General features: G+C 38.2%; 1 protein-coding gene across 4 annotated transcripts in view; it reads left to right on the forward strand.

Annotated features, from left to right (window-relative positions):
- RUFY3 (RUN and FYVE domain containing 3) overlaps positions 1-19,352 on the forward strand; it is a 61,447-nt gene that overhangs the window by 8,163 nt on the left and 33,932 nt on the right. Inside the window, exon 1 of one of the 4 annotated variants that reach the window (XM_062574249.1) lies at positions 588-882. The exons of 2 other annotated variants lie outside the window; for them this stretch is intronic. In XM_062574249.1, the coding sequence (XP_062430233.1) occupies positions 705-882 (178 nt within the window). In that variant the 5' untranslated portion in view covers positions 588-704. Of the gene's footprint in view, positions 1-587; positions 883-19,352 lie in introns of those variants that run through there. One more of the 4 variants, XM_062574247.1, reaches the window with a different exon arrangement.

Genomic DNA, 19,352 nt, shown 5'->3' on the forward strand with positions numbered 1-19,352 from the left:
CCGATGAGAAATGCGTGCGGTGCGATCTGCTTGCTCACAAATTGACGAGCAGGGTCTGATGCAAAGGTGCTGCGGATGATGAGAGCCTAATTGCTGTCCCTGCATCAGCAGCGTCTACAAAGCATCCTGGGAATTGCTTGCCCTATGCTCAGAGCGGCTGATCACATGAGCCTGAATTTTCAGTTCAGTTCATTAGTCAGCCATTTTGGTCAACACCCTGCTTACTGCGCACAACCAATCCTATTAGCACTTGCTGTCCTGGCTTCTCTGGGAAGAAAGCGACCAGCAGTTTGGTATCAGCGAATCTGGGTATCTTGTGCTGCATTCTTCCTTTGTTTTTGCTTGGGTAATCATCAGTGGAAGCCTTTTTTCTTCTTCTTCTTTTTTTTTTTTTTTTTTTTCCATTTTTCTTTTTTTTGTTTTCTTTTTTTTTCTGCTCTGATGCAGAAGACAGATTTTCTGTGGTCCATTAGGATCAATAGCCTTTAGCATAGCTGAGGACAACGACAGTTGGTGAAAAGGAGGAGACAAGCGTGAAGGAGCAGCATTTTTATCTTGCCTTATATATGAAAAGGCCAGAGCAGTTTGTGTGATCTTGGGCATATCTGTCCTTAATAGCAAGGTATTTCTTATTTTCTTCTTCAGAAAGCTTTTCTTTTTAGTTCTTGTTTTTCTGTTGTTATTGTTGTACCAGCTGAGTCATCATGTCTGCTCTGACGCCTCAAAGCGACATGCCAACCCCCACCACAGACAAGATCACTCAGGCTGCCATGGAGACCATCTATCTTTGCAAATTCCGAGTGTCGATGGATGGAGAATGGCTCTGCTTGCGCGAGCTGGACGACATCTCGCTAACACCCGACCCAGAACCTACCCATGAAGGTACGGTCACGTTCCCTGCCTCGGGGTCCCTGCAGCCAGCGCATTGTTACAGCTGCAGTGCAAGTGCGGGAGGGGGTTGCTCTGGGATGAAGTGCGCTCGTCCTGTTCGGAGTATTTGGACACAGTGTGACACGTTAGAGAGCCAAACTGATGCTTCAGATGGAATCTATTGCAAGTGTCTTTAGTAACCCACCCTTTCCAGAGAGGCAGGTGTATGCTTAGTTGTGTTTTTTAAGATGCATCGAAAAGATCAGGTTTGCCTGTCACAGGAAGAAAATACCATGATGTGTATTCAGTGATACACTTAATCATGATGTTACTCTTAAAACATGGCTTATAGCTGTATTTGTTGGCTGTCAGCTTTTACAGATGGAGCATGCTGGCAAAATGCTGACTTGTACCTGCCTGTGGTTGACAGGCAGTTTTTGGAAAGCCCTGAGTGATTATGCACTTACACCTGATGTCAGGTGGTAATTCCATCACAAGTCTTCACTTCTGCTGAACATGCCATTGTTTGTAATAGCTTAGAAGCCTGAAACATGTAGATGCAACATATCTTTCTCTGTTTTTAAACAATGATTTGTGGTCTGGGTTGGTGGTGAAAACAGTTTACTAGCAGGTCAGGTGAAATAAGGACTGAAAGCTTTGTGACTATTAAGAAAGCAAGAGGACATCCACACATTTCCCTACCAATAAAGAAGCGGAGGAAGAAGGAAGCACAATGAATTCCAGCAGGAGTTTTGCATGGTAGCTTGTGCTGTCGTAGTCTCTTAGCACCAATACTGCTGGGTTCTGAGTGCCCCTTGCTGGATGCCGAGCATGGTTCAATCTTGCCAGGAGGAGACTCCATCTTTTCATGCTTGGCCCTTTTCTGGTAACTATAGAAGTGCAACTCCACCAAGTAGTCTGGTTCATCCCACATCAGCATTGCTTTATTATATTGTTGTCTTGCTGGTTGAAGCAATTTAAAAAAATTGGGGAAATGATTTAAGTTTTAAAGTCAGTAAATTTTTCGGGGGGAAAAAAACCTGACATTACATTTGACGACAGCTTTGGGGGTAGCAGCGCTTGGGCTTGGATTTACTTTGCCTACATCTAGTCCTACAGAGAGACATTAGAAAGAGGTTTCAAAGGAGGAGACTAAAGCTCCCTCTGAAGCATGTTCCAAGGTTTTAAAAAAGTGCTACAGGCTCAGAAACACGGAGCCAGCACAATCAGTGTAAGGTGAGAAAAGGGTGCAGTAATTCAGCTGACTTTCCATTTCCATGCTCTTTTTTTTTGTGACATACACTTACTCAGACCTCGTTCAGTCCTGCTTGTATGTTTTGGGATTTTTTTTCTTTGTACAATACATTCCAATGCAGATGGATTGATACTTCTCTCTCTCTCTCTCTCACTCTCTCTGTCATAAACACTAACTACTCTTTTGGCATATTGGCTTGTTATATTATGGTTAGTAAATGACCTTTTAAGAAATCTAGGGGACTTCTGTTAGTACAGTCTGGAAAATTGTTGTTTCTGCAGTTTAAGGGTTATCTAGATCCATATTCCACCTGCCTTTTTTTCTCTCTGTTCACCTTCTCCCTCTGGACAAACTCATAGGGGAAAGTGGGCTTGGGTGAATCCAGTTTCTGTAGTAATAGAGTTTTTTCAGATTACTTTTCTTCCGTTGAAAATATGTCCTATTCGTGTAATACAGTGCACTGATTGCAGTCCTGCATGCCTGTCTGAGAACAATTCAGACACTAATACTAGAGAAATGCTTCCTCAAAACTACAAAAATAATTATTTGTTTTTAAAGCTCTGTCATACTTATGTCAAAAATGACTTGAAAAAGAGCCATATCCTGATGATCTTTGTGGAGATGTTTATATATTCATGGCTTAACAAGGTTGCTTGTTGGGAGGGAGAATGACGATTTCTTTTTGGACCAAAGCGATATTTATAACAGAGGTGACAAGCACAGGAGGATGTGTTCATAATGGGAAAGCTGACGCAGCCTTAGCTGTAGTGTTAGAAGTGCTGTTACAGCATCAGCATTGCTTCTGCTGCCTCAGTGCATGCAAGGGTTCAGGGACAGGATAACGGGGCTTACGAATACCAAGTATTCGAGAGGACAAGCGAGAGATTTAGGACCTTGGGGTGGCTTGTTTTGTAACATGTCCATAAAACTGATGAAGTAAAGTAGGAATTACAATGAAAAAAAAATCCCAGAGTTCTGTTGGAAGCAAAATAGAAGGCTGCAATTCTTAGAAATCAAGACTTGTGAAAAATAAAAGGATGTTTTTTAGTTGCAAATCTGCAGCCTATTAAAATAAGGTCTCAAAACCTCTAGTTGCTATCCCTCAACTCTTGCTGCTTCCTGAGAGGTTTTGCCTTTGGCCTCTCCTCACCCTGTCATATGCCGGCAGGGGAGCATAGGGGTGTCTGTGTCCCCCCTTCCCAGCACGCAAGCAGCTATCCTGCCTTCCACCTCACCCTGCTGCTCTCCTGGTAAGCTCAAGACTGAACTGTGCTCCAGGCCTTGCCTCAGAGCTGTCTTCTGCAGTCGTTTCCTCCCGGCATTGCTAGCCCATGATGTCAATGTGGTAGGTGACAAGAGGACCTGGGAAGGAGGAAGAGAGCAGCTCTGGGCCTGCTGATATAGCAAGGAGGACTAGGGAGGCACAGTGAGGAAAGGAGAGGAGAAGATGAAGGGTCAAGAACATAACAGAGGATGAGAAAAGTTTAAAATGTGATAGGAACATGAGGTTTTAGTCTAGAGAATTTTGACTTGCACATGCTTCTGCTGTGCTGCCCTCATGTAATGCCCTATGAATACTAAATTACCGAATTATATGGGAGACTAATATTCTGTAGCTTTGCTTTTTCTGTATTCCTAACTTTTTCAGCTGATTGGTCTTACATAGGTCTTAAACATTAAAATGTTGCTTTGTATAATTGGCTGTGCTATGAGTGTAAGCTTTTGCTTAATTTTTTTTTTTTTTTTTAATTACACCATGGGTAGAAAGTAAGATACCAGAGAAAGCTGGACTGCTGATAAATAAGCTACAGTAATTCTGTCCTTTTTGCATGGAAGGAGTAGTTATTTAATAGCAGGTAATCTTATGGTTGCTTTTTTTGTTGTTGTTGACTATTTAGAGCCGGTTGGTTGGGAAATACAGTTCAAAGATACCAGAGGAAGTCCAAGGAAGTGCTTCCTATTTGCTCTGTTTTGATATCCTCATCAAAAAGCTGTGTATGAGACAGACAGATGTGAGGAGTTCAAAAACGTGCTAGGTGTTACAACTGGGATGTTAGGGGGAGCTAGAGGTGTGCTTTGCAGTTTTGCTGCAAGGGCTCCCCAAGCACAGAGGCAGAAACCACAGCTGATGCTCATTGTTTTTGAGATCAGACCTGCTGTCAGCCCTTTCCTTGGGAGTCTACTTGCTTTAGTCTTCCCTAGAGTAATCCAGCTTCAGGCCAGTTCCGTGATTTGAGTTGAAGGGACAGGAAGGGAGCTAGTAACTTATGGAGAATTCGGACATGGTGGTAATTGCAGTTTTATCCATTGATTTTTTTTTTTTTTTTTTTTTTTTTTTTTTTTTTTAAAAAGGCACCTTCCTTCAGTGCTATTGAAATCTAGTAAAGCTGAGCCTGGTTCTGCAGCTGCTTAAGCCAAAGGCTCAATACTTTGGGAAAGAGGTTTTGATCTCAAATGAAGCAGTGTAAATTTGGAGTAATCTGATTCCTTGCCATAGAGCTGGAGTTTCTTGGTGCAAATAAGAGCAAATCTTAGTTGTTGTGTTTTCTCCCCACCATGAGTAACATCTAGCTCTTTAACTATACTAATACTTTATTACTAATTCATCTATATTTAGTTTCTTGCTGTCTGTATCCGTGTATGTAGAATGGATGCTTAACAATAAAAACGTTTGATTTCCTTTTTTGATCATCTGAAACAATTCTATATGTATGAAAATAAGCTGATTTTGCTATAAAGCATTAAGTCTGCTTAGCTTAGAAAATAAGAATTTTCTTTAAGTAAACCCTAGTCCTTCATTAGGCATCAGAGCTTCATTGTGTTACGCAGGCATCACAAAATGATGAAATGTGGCAGTAGTGGCTGTGCTCTTGTTTGTTTGCAGTATGTATAATCATTATGGAGGTGTCTTTAGGGACTGAGGTGTAGGAAACATCATGACTGTGTTTTCTGTTGCTTGTTCAAGAGTATGTACACATATATGGGATTAAACAGTAACCTGAATTTTCATGGAAAGTTAGGAAATGTGAAATTATCTTGTATGGTTTTACTGAATGGTAAATATCTACTTTAAATGATCATTCTTTAGGAGGAACTTTACCTCAGAGCAACAGAAATCTTAATGCTCGTGGGATTGGCTTGTAAGTGAGAGCATAAGCAATACATAGGATAACTGTCATCTGAAACTTGCAACTGTCAAGAGTTACTTTATCACTCTTTAAAATGCTTTTGTACTTGCACTAAAAGGTGAACTATAGTGACATGTTTATAATATGTAAATGTTAAATTATCTTTTCCATATATGATTTTGGTAGTTAAGATCAGATTTTTCAGAGCTGGAATTGCTCCAGGAATTATGGCTTTCAGATTACAAAAGAAATCTGATGTAAATACTGTACTTAAGAATAACAGGAACCTTTTGCATCTTGACAGAAATTGCAGGAGGTGACTCTTTTGTAAGAGAAGTATCTGTCTTAAAGTATTGTTGGTAGCAAGGACCCCTAAATAGGTAAAAAGTTGGAAGGAGCTTGAAAAATCACGCGGAATGCCGGGTTGGACATCTGTGAAGTCAATAATATGCAAGATGTGTGAAATACAATATGGTAATAATCTTAAATCTTTTGACTAGCAGCTAGGTCATGTAATCCAGACAGGATATGCTGGAAAGTAACATGATAAAGGTTGTGAGCCCTCTGTGAGGGAGGAGGACAGATCCTTGTTTACACTGAATTGCATCATGACCAGGAAGAGAGCTGTGAAGAAGGGTAAATAACAGAGAAAAGATGGACGTTGGACCCTGGACCAAACTGGAGAGAAGATGAAGTTTTTAAAATAGGTCCTCAGGACACATTAGTACTATATTGTCAGCTCTCAAGCCAATTTTAAGCAATCCAGAGAGGGTGCTCTGTGGAAGAGGATTACTGTTGTCTAGCCCTGTGGCTTTTGTGGCTGAGATACGCACTTGTGAGTCCTTAAGGATGGTAGGATGAGAGTGGTGCCACAATTCTAATTTGGTTCTATATTTTTAATTTTAAAATTTTGTAAACATTTTCTGGTTTGTAATCAAGAGATTACAATCAAGATAGATTTTTTTTTCTTCCTCTTCTAAGCTGGTTTAGTCTAAGTAAAGATGGAGATTTAAAAAAAAAAAAAAAAGATTTTTTTTTCTTTTATATGATCAGGTGCCAGAATAAGATGAAAAGTTTCTCATAGCAATTCATGAATTTTCCTTTGGAAAGAGGCTGGCCGTGGAGAAACAGCCTATGATCTCAGGTAACTCCACACTGCTGCAACCTACAGAAACATCTGATGGTGATCACCCAGAGGTCTTTTCAAACCCTTCTGAATTCAATTTCCCAAAGCTTATGTTGGGTAGATGGGTTGGGGGGTGGGAAGGTTTACACTTTCAAGAGTGGCAGGGAACGAATCAACTGACTTGCAGAGAATCCTGTTTACAGTCACTAGCAGAGAGAGGAGTATAATGTAAAGTGTGATTATGCTGTTAATAGCACTTGGTGTAACATTCCTGTTGACTTATTCCTTAGATGTAATTGAGAGTAGCATTGGGATTTCTTGAGCCCTCTGTACACTTTTTTTTTTTCTTTTATATCCCCTTCCAGTTTATTACAAATTTGTGGCTTTCCTATTTCTCTTACTGTAATGCAAGCCTTTACTTATGTTAAAATGTTTGTGATACAGGAAGAATGGTCAAGTATTAGTTTGCATGGATGCTGCCAAATACTAAGTTGTGTGCTTTAGAATACAAGTGATGACAATGGTTTTAAAATCTACTAAGAGTAGAGGTTTTTCACAAAAAGTAGGCAATTGTCACAAGTTACATTGAAACAAAAGCTGTGGCTGCTGTGAGGGGAGGTAAAGCAAGCAGTTCTGGACAATTGAATGGTAGATAAGGATGCATTGATTGAGAGAGCATTAGTTGGTGCAGTATAACAGCATGGAGACTGAGAGAATATGCGTTGCATGGTAAGAGGAAATGGATGAAATTAACTGTTATCTGTGTAGACCGGATTGTGCCAAGGTCAGTAACATCAGCGCAAATACAGCTACTTCGGAAGCAAGACTGGGACTTGCAGGCAGGCACATGCTGATGCAGCAGTACTTGCAGGGGAGAATGTGTTTGTCAGGCTTTTTCAGTGTCCATTCCTCCATCTTCCCATTTTTGTAAACAGCTTTTCCAGATATGGGTTGCAGGGGGAGGAGAATGGACTTTTTTTTTTTTTTTTTTTTTTCCTTCTGTATGCAAGGCTGTCTCTTATGGCAGAGGGAAGTGACTAAGTTGTAGTTATTTTAAGTTCTGTTACAGCCAAAGTAAGCATGCAAAAAGCTGTGTGTAAATGTCTTTGTGTAGCTCATGTTTTAAACAAAGGAAGTTTTTCTCTATGTCCATGAAAATACTTCCCCATCCCCAGCAGAGCTACAGATCTAGAGAAATTGATAGCCTTGATTTGATACAGTTTCTGCTTTCATCGGTGCGTTTATCTCTATATAAATATAAAAGCAGAATAAATATATATATTTAGAGATCTGATTTTTATGTAGTGATTTAAAAGATGTATTTCTTTTCTTTATACTGCTTCCTAAGTTTTTATTAGATTGTCATTTGTATTCTAGGCTGCAGGCTGAGTGGTCATTTCCTGAATTTTTGGATTACAAGATGTTGGAATATGATGCTGAAACTCCTTTGTTTGTCCCTTTTCTTTGTTGACACTTCATGATCCATCTGATTTGTGAATTTAATATGGAAAAAATTATTCATTACATGCCTACAGTATTAACCACATCTACTTAATTTTCTTTCTTTAACAGTTTAATGATTCCTTATTACATGAATTATTTATCATTCCTAAGGCAACAAATATAATGGAATTTAAATAACTGTAATAATGTGTCTATAGGTTTCCTTTTCATGGCAAAAGTAATATTTGTCCATGCAGTGCAGGAGAATATGGTAGTCTTAGAGAAATATGATATGAAAGCAATTTGTCATTCATATTATTACTTCTCAGTAAACTCTTCCAACTTTGTCTGATATTGTGGGATGCTTTGGCACAAAAAACAATAATAAATGGTTATAGTAGTGGACTGAAAGTTAAAAGCAGAAAATAATCCTATAATTAACTTTGTAAAGAGCACACATCAGCATTTCTTTTATTAGTATCTCCTTCTAAAGCACGAGTGATACTTTCCTTCTTTAGGGCATAAGGAGGGGTGATTGACAGTGAAACTGTAAATTATGGTTATACTTATGGGTGCTGTAGAAATTCATTTGCTGTTTTAAGTGCTTTTGAGTGAATCTGAAAAGTGCTGTAGAAGCTCATGATACTTCGAGTTATGCATGTTAACGAGGGACTCTTGCTTTTTTATGGAAGAAAAAGATTTTGGAATGCTTTGTACAGTTGGGGCTTCAATAAAGGAAATGTTTGTGTAGTTAGGAAGAAAGAGATGAGGAAAGAGGCACCCTTGTGTTGCTTGACACTTTTGTGATTTGATTTGGTTCGATTCAATTATTAATTTCAATGTCTTCCTGATTCACATATATATTATTCATCCCTAAAAATACTTTCAGCACTTCTGTAGGTCTTGTTTTAAATGTGAGAGGTGTCTTTTCTTTTATCCCCAGACCTTTTGTCTATCATGGCAAATCATCAGGCAGGAGAAGAGAGGCGTTTATAGAAGTGCATGAAGATAGCCTGAATGTAGTCCGGTTTTCTTTCTTGATACTGACTTTTTCCTGCGGATGGGTTTAGTACATAGCTCAACTGCTGCTGTAGGTGAGCTTTAAAACAGCTGTTTTCTTTATTCGTAGGCAGAAGCTTATATGGATCACAGGGACTTTGGGCTTGTTGCAGTTTTTCACTTGTAGCTCTTCACCAGAGTTAGGTATTCTGTAAGCACTTACACAAAAATAAGTAAATTTGAGACAAGCCTTTTACAGCAACTGAAGAACTATTATTCACATGTCACTGTTGCTGAGCGTTTTCTATATCAGGTTCTGCTTTTGCTTCTCAAAATTGGTGCTTTTTTTTTTTGATTACTTCACTGGTGCTGTTTTTTGATTACTTCACTGATTTCTCAGATGCTCCTTAACTTATAAAACCTTCCACATTTACAAAAAAACAGATTCTGACCTATTTAATCTACTTTTGGTGGAATTTAATTCTGATATTATGCTTGGAAACTAGTGTAGATTCTTTGCTTTGCCTGTGTACATTTTTATTTACATATGCTACTATGAGTTTTATTCATAAGACTTTTTTTTCCATGCTACTAGTTGCACTTGCAGAGTACTTTACTAATAAAAGTAAAGAAGACATGGACAGAAAATTGATGGACTTGGGAGCTGCATGTTGCGGAACTTGCAGTTCTGTCATTAGACTTTGTGCAAGTCATGGGAGTTTACTAGAGGGTGCTATACCAGAATAGGCTAAGATTTTTCTGTTTGAAGTGATAATGTTCTCTACATGTTATTTCTTAATGAATACATTCTGTATAAGCAGTTTGTAGGAAATAGATAGGGTTTTGTACAGCTCAGAAGTATAGGATTTGCTCAGCATTTATTAGAGGGCATGTGTTTAACACCTGTTCAGATTTAATACAAATACTACCAGAATACTTCTGCTGTGTGTTCAGCAAGTCTTGCTTTATTTTCTTCTCATGAGACACCTGTTGAAAAACCCCATCAAATTAATCTGATGCTGTTTTTTAGCCTCATTATGTCCGTGGTATCAGTCTGTGATCTTGACTTCCCCTTCATTTGACCAGCTTCTGCATGTAGCATGTTTTCCTCACATTGTAGAGCAGTGTGGCAGGTCACTACGTGATGGATGCTACCAAAAGGTGTGGGACCACTGTACTGTAGCACGCAGCTGGAAGGGCATTGGAGAGATATGAACATTTAGAGTATTCATAAAGGTTTCTACTCTCAGCCTCACGTTAGGTTAGTGATATCAGTCTTCCAAAAAATCAGGCACTTCTGCCTGTTTAATAACAAAACAAAAGTATTGTTATGCTAGTTTATTTTTAAAAGCTTTCAGTTGCATGAGACAGTGTATCTGCTGGCAATATGCATTATTCCTCCATACTTGTTAAATCTTTCAGTATATGCAACATTTAGATATTGTCTATTTCTTTGAAATAGTGAAACAAAAGCTAAGATATGAGTAAATTCAGGAAGATAAGTTTAGAAAGGAAGGAGATATGTGTGTGTGTGTGTGTGTATATATATATATATATATATATAAAATTAAACTGTATGTAATGGTTTGCCATTCATTAATCACCACTACTTTGTAAAACTGTATGTAATGGTTTGCCATTCATTAATCACCACTACTTTGTAAGCATTCTTACTAGCAGGAGCAAAGCTGCTTCTTCATATATATTAAAAGATAAAATCTCTTAAAGAAACACTATTTAACATTGGATTTGAAAGTGTTTGCGGTTTTTTCTAAGAGTGTTCCTGAACCCCCACTACTATGTTGGAGTGAGCTCACTGAGACTGCAAAAGATTTCTTGCCCCAGTGTGAAACTCAGTAAGTTAGCTCAAACTGAATCCCACACTGCTGCTGGACTGTCTCCTGTATTTAAACTAGTTGAGATTACTTTGCTGCTATGTCAGTAATGAAGAAAATTACTCTAAAAACTTTACTGGTGAAATAACAGATGGGAATTTTGTGATTCATACATTAGTGGTATAAGTACTTCAGTTCTTTTGTAAAGAACATACCTGGTATATTTATTTTAATGTGATGTTAAATTCTGTAACAGTAGTCATTTTGAGAATCCAGTTGGAATGAGGCAATGAAATTTTATGAAGACTTGAAGTCTTGATCATCCTGTTTTGTAAAGTTGGTGTGCATTAGTTAAAGGCGCTCATAATGACTGAAAGTGTCGAGTTTTTCTTATGGATATCATGATGAGAGGGTGGAAATGTTCAAGTCCTACTTTTAGAGGATTTTCTTTTTTTTGTCTTAAGAGGGGTTTTCCCCCCCACACTACTGTTAGGTGGAAGTTCTAGACAGGTAGGGAAAAGTGACTCTACAGTGTTAAAGAGGAAATGAAATGTATGCAAACTGTTGTTGGATGCACAAAGAAGTGAACAGAAAGTTTAAATATTTTTGCCTTAAAACAACCATAGGAAGTCCTTGCACGCAAAGGTTTGAAGGTGAATAAAGTGCTAATTAAATGTGTGTGCTTTTTCCTTTTTATCTGTACACATCTCCTGGTCGCTCAATGTAAATACAAACAATCCTTGCAAATTTATCACCCAAAAGAAGATAGAATTGTTGCGTATAGGGAGATAGAAAAAACAACAGTGACTTTTTTGCATGTTTCTTTGTAAGATTTACATGAATCACTTGCTGAGGGTTGAAAACAAGTTGCCACAGTCCTTTAGCGTTAAGTAGGTAGCCATTGTCCAAAATGTAGCAAGCACAGTAATGTGAAGTTCCTTGCATTTTGCTGTGAAATGTTCAGCCCTGATTTAATGTGAGGTAGGATATTGGACTGCTTGGATTTTGCTGACCTAATATAGGTTAGTGATTTTCTATGTTGATAATGTTTTTAGGTGATGAAAAATCAAAACCTGCTCTTCTATGTGTAAACCCCTCTGTCACAGACAGCAGAGGTTTTGAATGTTTTTTTAGATAGGGAGCTGAGCAAAGAACGAGCCTAAGGGAGTACAGGCATGTAAAATAGTTGGAGGCTTATACCTAGTCTGTGCAGTGCACGAAAGAAGGAGTTAGAAGTGATAAAGTCAAAACTGAGAGAGGAGCATGTGGCAGATAAGTACATCAAAGGTTCATTGAAGCGTGGTAGTTCTCTGTTCTTCCCTGCTCCCAAGCTACTTGTAGATCTTCTTTGACTATGAGATTCTGGGACTTCATTTTACACTTTAGATAAAAACCGAATATTTTATAACAGACCATTTACTGTTGATGTTAGCCTTCAATCTTGGTGTGCGGGTAGGGATTCTGCGGTTATTAGAATTTGATTCTTTGCAAGTGATGAAAAATGCTATTAAATCATTGCATGTGCAGCTAGGCTCTTATGTGATTCAGTTTCAGATAAGAAAATACTAGCTATATTAATTTTTTTCATGTAGTTACACTATTTTCTACAAATACCGAATTCCCGAGTCACATGAGTCTGCATTTTGATTCCTAACAAAATGGAAACGGGGAGGAGGACCCATGAGATGTGGCATTCAGTTTCTTGCCCTCAAAGCAAGAGTGTAGAATTCTCGAAAAGTGCAAGAAAAATCTCACCACCACTGCACTATGAGCTATGAAAAAAATTCTGAAACTGCAGAAAGCTTTAACACCTGTAATAGGAGACCATGAATGGGAAAGGCCCATAAGTTTAACCTGTGGGGAAAGCTGGGTGAAGGTGAGGAGCATCACCAGTGCTTTGTTCTTGCAACAGCAGGAAATTTCTCAAGCAAAACCTCCCTTTGCTTACTAGAAGCAAAGGTAGGTAGGTAAACCTGCCTGTGCTCACTCTCACTCCCTTTTCACGCTTGCCAAGGGGAGGAGAAATTCTGCTGAACCGAAAATAGGTGATTGATTTAACCCTGGTATATGAACAGGACACAGTAAATAGTCATTTTCTACTGCTCCGTTTATTTGCAATTCTTTTATGCCAGAGGAAGTGTGTATCTGTTTTATAAAGAAAACTGATGCAAAACTAATTTCTAAAAAATCTAGTTTGAATAGAGCGGTTTCAAAGGATGAGAAAACTGTTGGTAAGTGATACTGTAACATAGAAAGTTTTGAGAGATTGGTGGGAGTTTCTTTTTTTTTCCCCCCTTTAAGTGCAGCGACTCTGTATATGGCAGTTGTTAGCTCACTCTTGCTCCTAAGGGGGAGGAGGCTGGTGATAGCTTTTCTGTGGGAGGGAGGAGGTCCCAATAGTATGTGTACTTTGCTCAGTACTTTGCCACAGTTGGCCTGTAAAGGGAAATAGTCTTTGTTGTGCTACAGACATTGAATGGATTGCAAATTAGCGCTGGGGAGAGCGGGGACATAAGGAGGGAGCTGATATTCATGCAGGGTTCAGACCCTCTGGGGTTTCATCAGGCTTTGTTTAATGAGTTCAAAACCGGGGAATTGCTGGATGTGCCGAAACGAGTTTTCTCTGTCCTGCCTGCTCCTCTCCCGGGATAGCTACCTCCTCCATTTTGCCTGCCAGCCCTCCGCCGACAGGAGCAGGTAGGAAGAGGTGTTTTCCTTAGCAAGGCCTTAGTCAACCGTTGTTGGAATAACGAGTCCTGTGGCCCGTGTCCAGGCTAAGCTGAATCACTTCTGCTTGATGTTTGTCTTTGGAATGATGGTCCTGATTGTCTTCGAGCTCAGTTTAACCTTATTTATGTCTTCAATATGTCTTTTTTGTGAAACATGCAATGCGTGCAGGGCTTGCTTTTCATCTCTAGTTGTATTTCCCTGTTACTTTGTGGGCCCTTTTTGGGTAGGAGAAAACTGAAGTAAAAACTGATGTTGCATATGTATCAACAGTTAGTGCTTTCATCTTACAAACAAAATAATGCATTTCTTTTCTTTTTAGGATGCACTTTATGAAAATATTGTTTGTCTTAATGCAGAAAAGCAAAAAAACTTCTTAAGCCTAACTTAATTTGATTCTCAAGGGAAAAAAAGGCTTTGTTGTATTGCTTTGTGCAGACTAATAAACCCTTTTGATTTACAAATCCCTTACCAATATGAATTGAGTCTTGTATTGTACAAATCTCCCTTTCAGTTATTCTTTTCTTATACCCTGATTTTGAATCTTTCCTTTCCATCATGGCTTGCATGACATTTTCTTTCTTTTCCTTTCTTTTTGCTCTTTGCAAAGACTCTTGGGAGGATTTGACAGATGTGGTGGAGCAATTGCGTGATGATACTGAAGGTGCGTGCCACACCAACATCTTTCAACTATTATTTCCACTAATGACTGGCTTTTGACTTACTATTTTGAGCATGAGTGCAAGACACGGTTTTCCTTTCCAGTGCCAAAGCTGTGGCTTTGCAAACATGCTTGTCTGGTTGAACCACATTCACAGCCTGAACGTGTTGTACAAGTTGCACTTCTCATGTGGATATTTGGCTTTTACTGTTAGCATGTTAAAGAAAATGTCTTTGGTCACTCAAATGTGCATATTATTTTTGCAATTTCATTCATTTTCTTTTAAAATGAATAATGTGAAGGCTTTGTGTTTCTAAGTTTTATCCAACCTGCCATTCCATCTGATCAACCTTGATTTCTAAATTCTTACTCTTACTGCTTGCTTTTTGAAATGTGTGTGCACTCACAAACAATATTGCTTAAAAAATTGTACTGTGATTTTTGAGCATTGACTTAAAGCAGAGATAGTAAGAGGGAATAGGGGGCTAGTTTTCTTACATTAAACGCATTCTGAGAATATTGTTTTCCTGAGCCTGATTTATACACAACTTAAAATGTGCAAAAATACATGTAAGCTAAATTTGAAATAACGGATTATAAAAAGATCATGTGACAGCTTCAGATTTTCTGAAGTTTTTCTATTTCTTGAGATAAGACTTTGCAAAAGTGACTTTAAGACTTGCAAATTTTTTGATGAACTAAATCAGAAATATTTTATAATGCTGCTTATTTGATTCTTCAGAATGGTATAAGCAAGTACATGAATCTTTGATTCAGCTTGCACTCAAGTAAGTGTATAATTTGATGACTCAATACTACTGTTCGTGCTCGTGGTTGTTGTTTTGCACTGCCAAAGGTTTATATGCCTTTTGGAGGCAAGAGGGGGGTGACTAGGATAGTACATAGGAGTCTTTACTTATACAGGACAAATCTTTTCAAAATGGTGATGTCAATTTAGAAGCTAAAGCTAGAGCTGTCAATGCCTGGGAGACTTAAGAGTACAAGTTCTGTTGTTCCTATATTGATAACCCTGAAGACATAAGGTCAGCTGATGCATTTCAGCTCTTCTTGCCACTTTGTGAACCAAGTATGTTGGAAGGTGGTGTTGACTGCAGATATTATACTTTCTTACCAGTGTTTTGCTTGCTTTTAGTCTAATTCTCACTGGCAGAATGTTAATCAAATCCTGCATTTCTTTCTTTTATGGTATAGATGAGCAATTTCAATGTAGAACTTAATAAAACAAAATGGTAAAAATAAGTAAAGCACACTTACTTTGTTGCTCATACTTTGTCTTCTGCTTGTAATCCTGAGTCCACAATGTGAATGAAAAAATGACTTAAAAATTTGCAGTAATAATTTGTGATTATTATTGAACTAGTAATTGTTAGTAATAGAGGTAAAGTAACACAACTAGATGTAGGACTGACTTAAAAAAAAAAAAAAAAAAAAAAAAAAAACTTCTTCTGTGAAGAGGTTTAAGCATGTTTCCTGTTGAAGAAAAAACAGAATCAGCTGTGACACTGCAAAATCTAGTTGTATTTATATTTGTAAATTTAGATAGTACAGATCTTTTAAAGTGAGTGTGTTGTTCACAAAAATCAGTTTTGATGCATAAACTATATCGTTTTTCCATCATTGCTACCTTTAAGGGAGTTTCTGTGTATGAGATGTGAAATACCTGCCTCTTCCTTGAGATGGTAGTCAGAGGCTTGTATTACTAGAAAGAAGATGAAATATTTAAATGCAAGGGAATGTCAGGAAAGCTTTAAATTAAATTTTGGAAGTTAAGATATATCAGGATGTTAAACTCCTGTTTGTTTCTTGGTGCAGCATTAAAATAGCCTTACTTTGCTTTAGCTTATTTGCCCATCATGACCGAAGGGCTCTGGATCACATGCAAAATGCAAATAGCTCTAGTGGTGGCAGATATTTCCCTCTCCCTCAACTACCTGCTGCATGCCATTTAGCTGGAAGCAGCTGCCCACAGAGCCGTGGGGAGGAAAGAGGAGCATGTGCCACATCTTGATTACCTAGGCTTATAAGCTAGTACGTTAGCACTTACATTACTTTAAACTCAGATACCAGCGTGCTGGGGCAAGTGACATGCGGTCATCTGTACCACTCTGCAGCGTTTGCAACAAGGATAGTAATTCTTGATGCTCTCTGGGACTTGTGGCAAGATAAAATTGCCCCCTCTCTTACTCATGTAAGATCCTGTTTGGCTGTAATTCACCCTGCTGATGCAGATGCAGTGCTGGCCTGAATTCTAGGGAGGCAGGCCCAGGAATAAACCAGTTATTCCAAGAAGAGAATGCTACTGCTGTTTTTGGAGCTGCCTTTGATAATTTGCAGAGAGACAGCTTCAGCATTTCAGAGTAGTTTTCTTACCTTCTACGTTGTGCAGTATGGCAGATGCTAAGGAGAACATAGTTAAAATAATGAAAGCTCTAATTTTCCTTAGGGATTTGGTTTCCATGTTTACTTGGAGCAATACATGTGTTCCTGATTTCATAGTCTGAGCAGCTAGAACTAACGTATTTTTTATGTAAGTGAATTGGCTGAACTGAAATTCAGTGCACTGTAGATACCTGGCTGGTTTGTTTAGAAAACAAGTGATTCACCATGACATATCTCACTTAATCTGAATAAACTGTTTGCAAGATGTTGTTCCTGTGCCATACACAGAAAGTAGACTTTGTAAATTATAGATTGCCTTGAGTTTGGATTCTTGATTTGAGATGGATTCAGTATAGGTAGAACCTCACTGAAGTACTAATTAATTGGTGTAACTTTGAGCAGATACGCTCATATTGGCAGTGTGTCATGAATCCCAGCATTTGATTCAAGTTCTAGTTTTATTTGCACTTATTTCTTCCAAGTGAATTCAATAGGAGGAGGGGAATAAATTACCATTGCTAGGCAAGAAGTACTTGGAGTACAGTCACAGATTAATCTTTTGATATCCAGTAGTGTGTTGACTTTTTCCCTTGACTTCCAGGTTCCTAGGAATGTATATTACTTTTAAAACTAAGTCTCAGGTTTCTGAGATTCTGAGATGTTCTGCAAATGTTTTCTTCTTTACAGAAGTTTCTCAGGACGCTTTGTTGTCAGTATCTGAATGACTAGGGCACGATTTTAAATGTTCAGAAACCTGTGAGTTTGTTGTTTTAAGGAAACAGTAAGATTAGCGGATTCTTTTGTAACTGCTGTTGTAGTGAGATGCAAGTCCAATTTGCTCATTACGATTGGTATCCTTTTTTTCTAATCAGCAATACTTACATTTAACATTGATCTGTTCTGTAGAAGCTTCAGTATTTAGATAATAAGACCATCTTGATACAAATTTAAGATAACTTACGTTGGAATCTTGAGGACATTGAAAGGCAGAATTTAAAGGCCAAGATTTTACTCTTAAGGATTACTGCATGGCATGTATGGTAAAACACAGATCTTTTTGCAGTTAGAGGGCTGCAAAAAGTATTGGCTGACACAGAGGATCTGAATTTCAAGTCAGGGTCCAGTTGTCAAAGCAGAAATTGGCTGGATTGACTTAAAGCAAGTTGAATAGTCTTACTCTGTGAAAATCATCTTTACTTGCATGGCTTGCTATTTTTCAGACTAAATGTTAAGATGCATGTGTTGCAGCACATGTAACAAGGATATAAACTGTTTAGGATTTTATTTTTCGAATAAACATTTGGGGTTTTATCTAGTTTTTTACTATATGACAATTACTTTGTTTGCAAAACGAGAGTCAGATAATTGCATGTACAGAATACCTTCATTCACAACACACTAATGAAGCAGAAACGTTTAATTAGGTAGCTTAATTAAAATATTTTTCAATGATTTTTAGTTTTTAAGCCATGACTGCACATACTAGTCTTAAATAAAAGCGTAGCCTTGCTTTATCGTTTTTTTTTCTGAGTGCTTTCATCAGCTCAGTTTTGTTCGTTTATCTTTTAGAGGAGTTGAAAGAATCTCTGGCTGTCTTGGGCATACTACATATGTGTATCTGTTACTCCTGGTAGTTTCTTTAATTAGTGTAGTATTGACCCCAGTTGACATGTGACTGTAACACATCTCTCACTCATGGGAAACTGTACTTCTTGCTTCAAAAAGCAGAACGTATCCCTGACCTCAGTGTGGGTCTGTGTAAGGCAGCAGCTTTCCCTACTCTAAGAAAACCATATGGTTTCCAGTGGTTATCTAATGGAGTATGACCCTAATTCTGAGCAGTATCCTTGGACTCTTACCGTAATTCGGATAAGCTAAAAAGCATAGCCTAAGCAACACTCGCCACATAGTAGTCTTGTACAGTTTCTTTAATTTTTCATTAGCAATTGATTTGTCATGTAAGCAGAATCACTTTGGATGACTGCCTTGTTACTCCTCACTGATTCAATCAATGAATTCTTCAAATATGAGAGCTCTGCAGTTCAATAGGACTTTGTCGCTTACAGGAATGCCACTGAAGGACCCTGGCCAATGTGAGGAAAAAACATCTTTGAATCGTAGTAGCCAAGCCATGCACAGCTCTTTGCCTACAGCTATGTCTGTGGTAGGAGTGCTTTCTTACTAATGCTGTAGTGATGTTCCTATACTCTTAAAGAACAACTATGATGGATGCAATGTGAGGTGTTGTTTGTTAGTACTGCCTGGAAGGGCACAGAAGAAGGTATTCAATAGTATTAATTTTATTTGAATTGCTTACACAAGAACTATGTTTTTGTATTCAGTCATTCTGTATTAGTCTCTCTTTTGTCTATTTCTGAATTTCTACTAACAGTGATTGTTCTCTTAGCTACATTGCAAAGCATAAAATGGAATGCAAATGACAAAATCAATCTACTCTGTATATGTGCCAAATTCAACAGTTTAAAACAGTAGTAGTTCTGTAAAGGCAATAAAGAGCACCTGCTAAACTAAGTCTTGTAGTCCAGCTCTGATGCAAGTATTGCATTCCTAAACCAGTATTTGGAAGCTATCTTAAGAATTTGCAATTTATTTTCATAGTTAATTGCAGTCTTTTCAGAAGCTGGGAACCCAGAGAGTCAGTACTTAAAAAGTTTTATTTAATCAAATAAAATTCAGAAGGAGTTTTGATTGCTTTGTCCCTTGGCAGATGAAGATTGGGTGGAAATGCAGAATAGCTGGAGTCATTTGAGACTTCTTTTGAACAAGAAACCACTTTTCCATGGTAGCAAATGTGGCCAGGAGTGCGGTTAGAGCAGTGGCTGGTGCTAGTCAGTGTGTGTGGCAATTCCATACGGTATTGCTTAGCCCTCTTCCTGGCCTCCCTTCT

The sequence above is a fragment of the Rhea pennata genome, chromosome 4 (genome assembly GCF_028389875.1).
Source record: "Rhea pennata isolate bPtePen1 chromosome 4, bPtePen1.pri, whole genome shotgun sequence".
Taxonomy (NCBI): domain Eukaryota; kingdom Metazoa; phylum Chordata; class Aves; order Rheiformes; family Rheidae; genus Rhea; species Rhea pennata.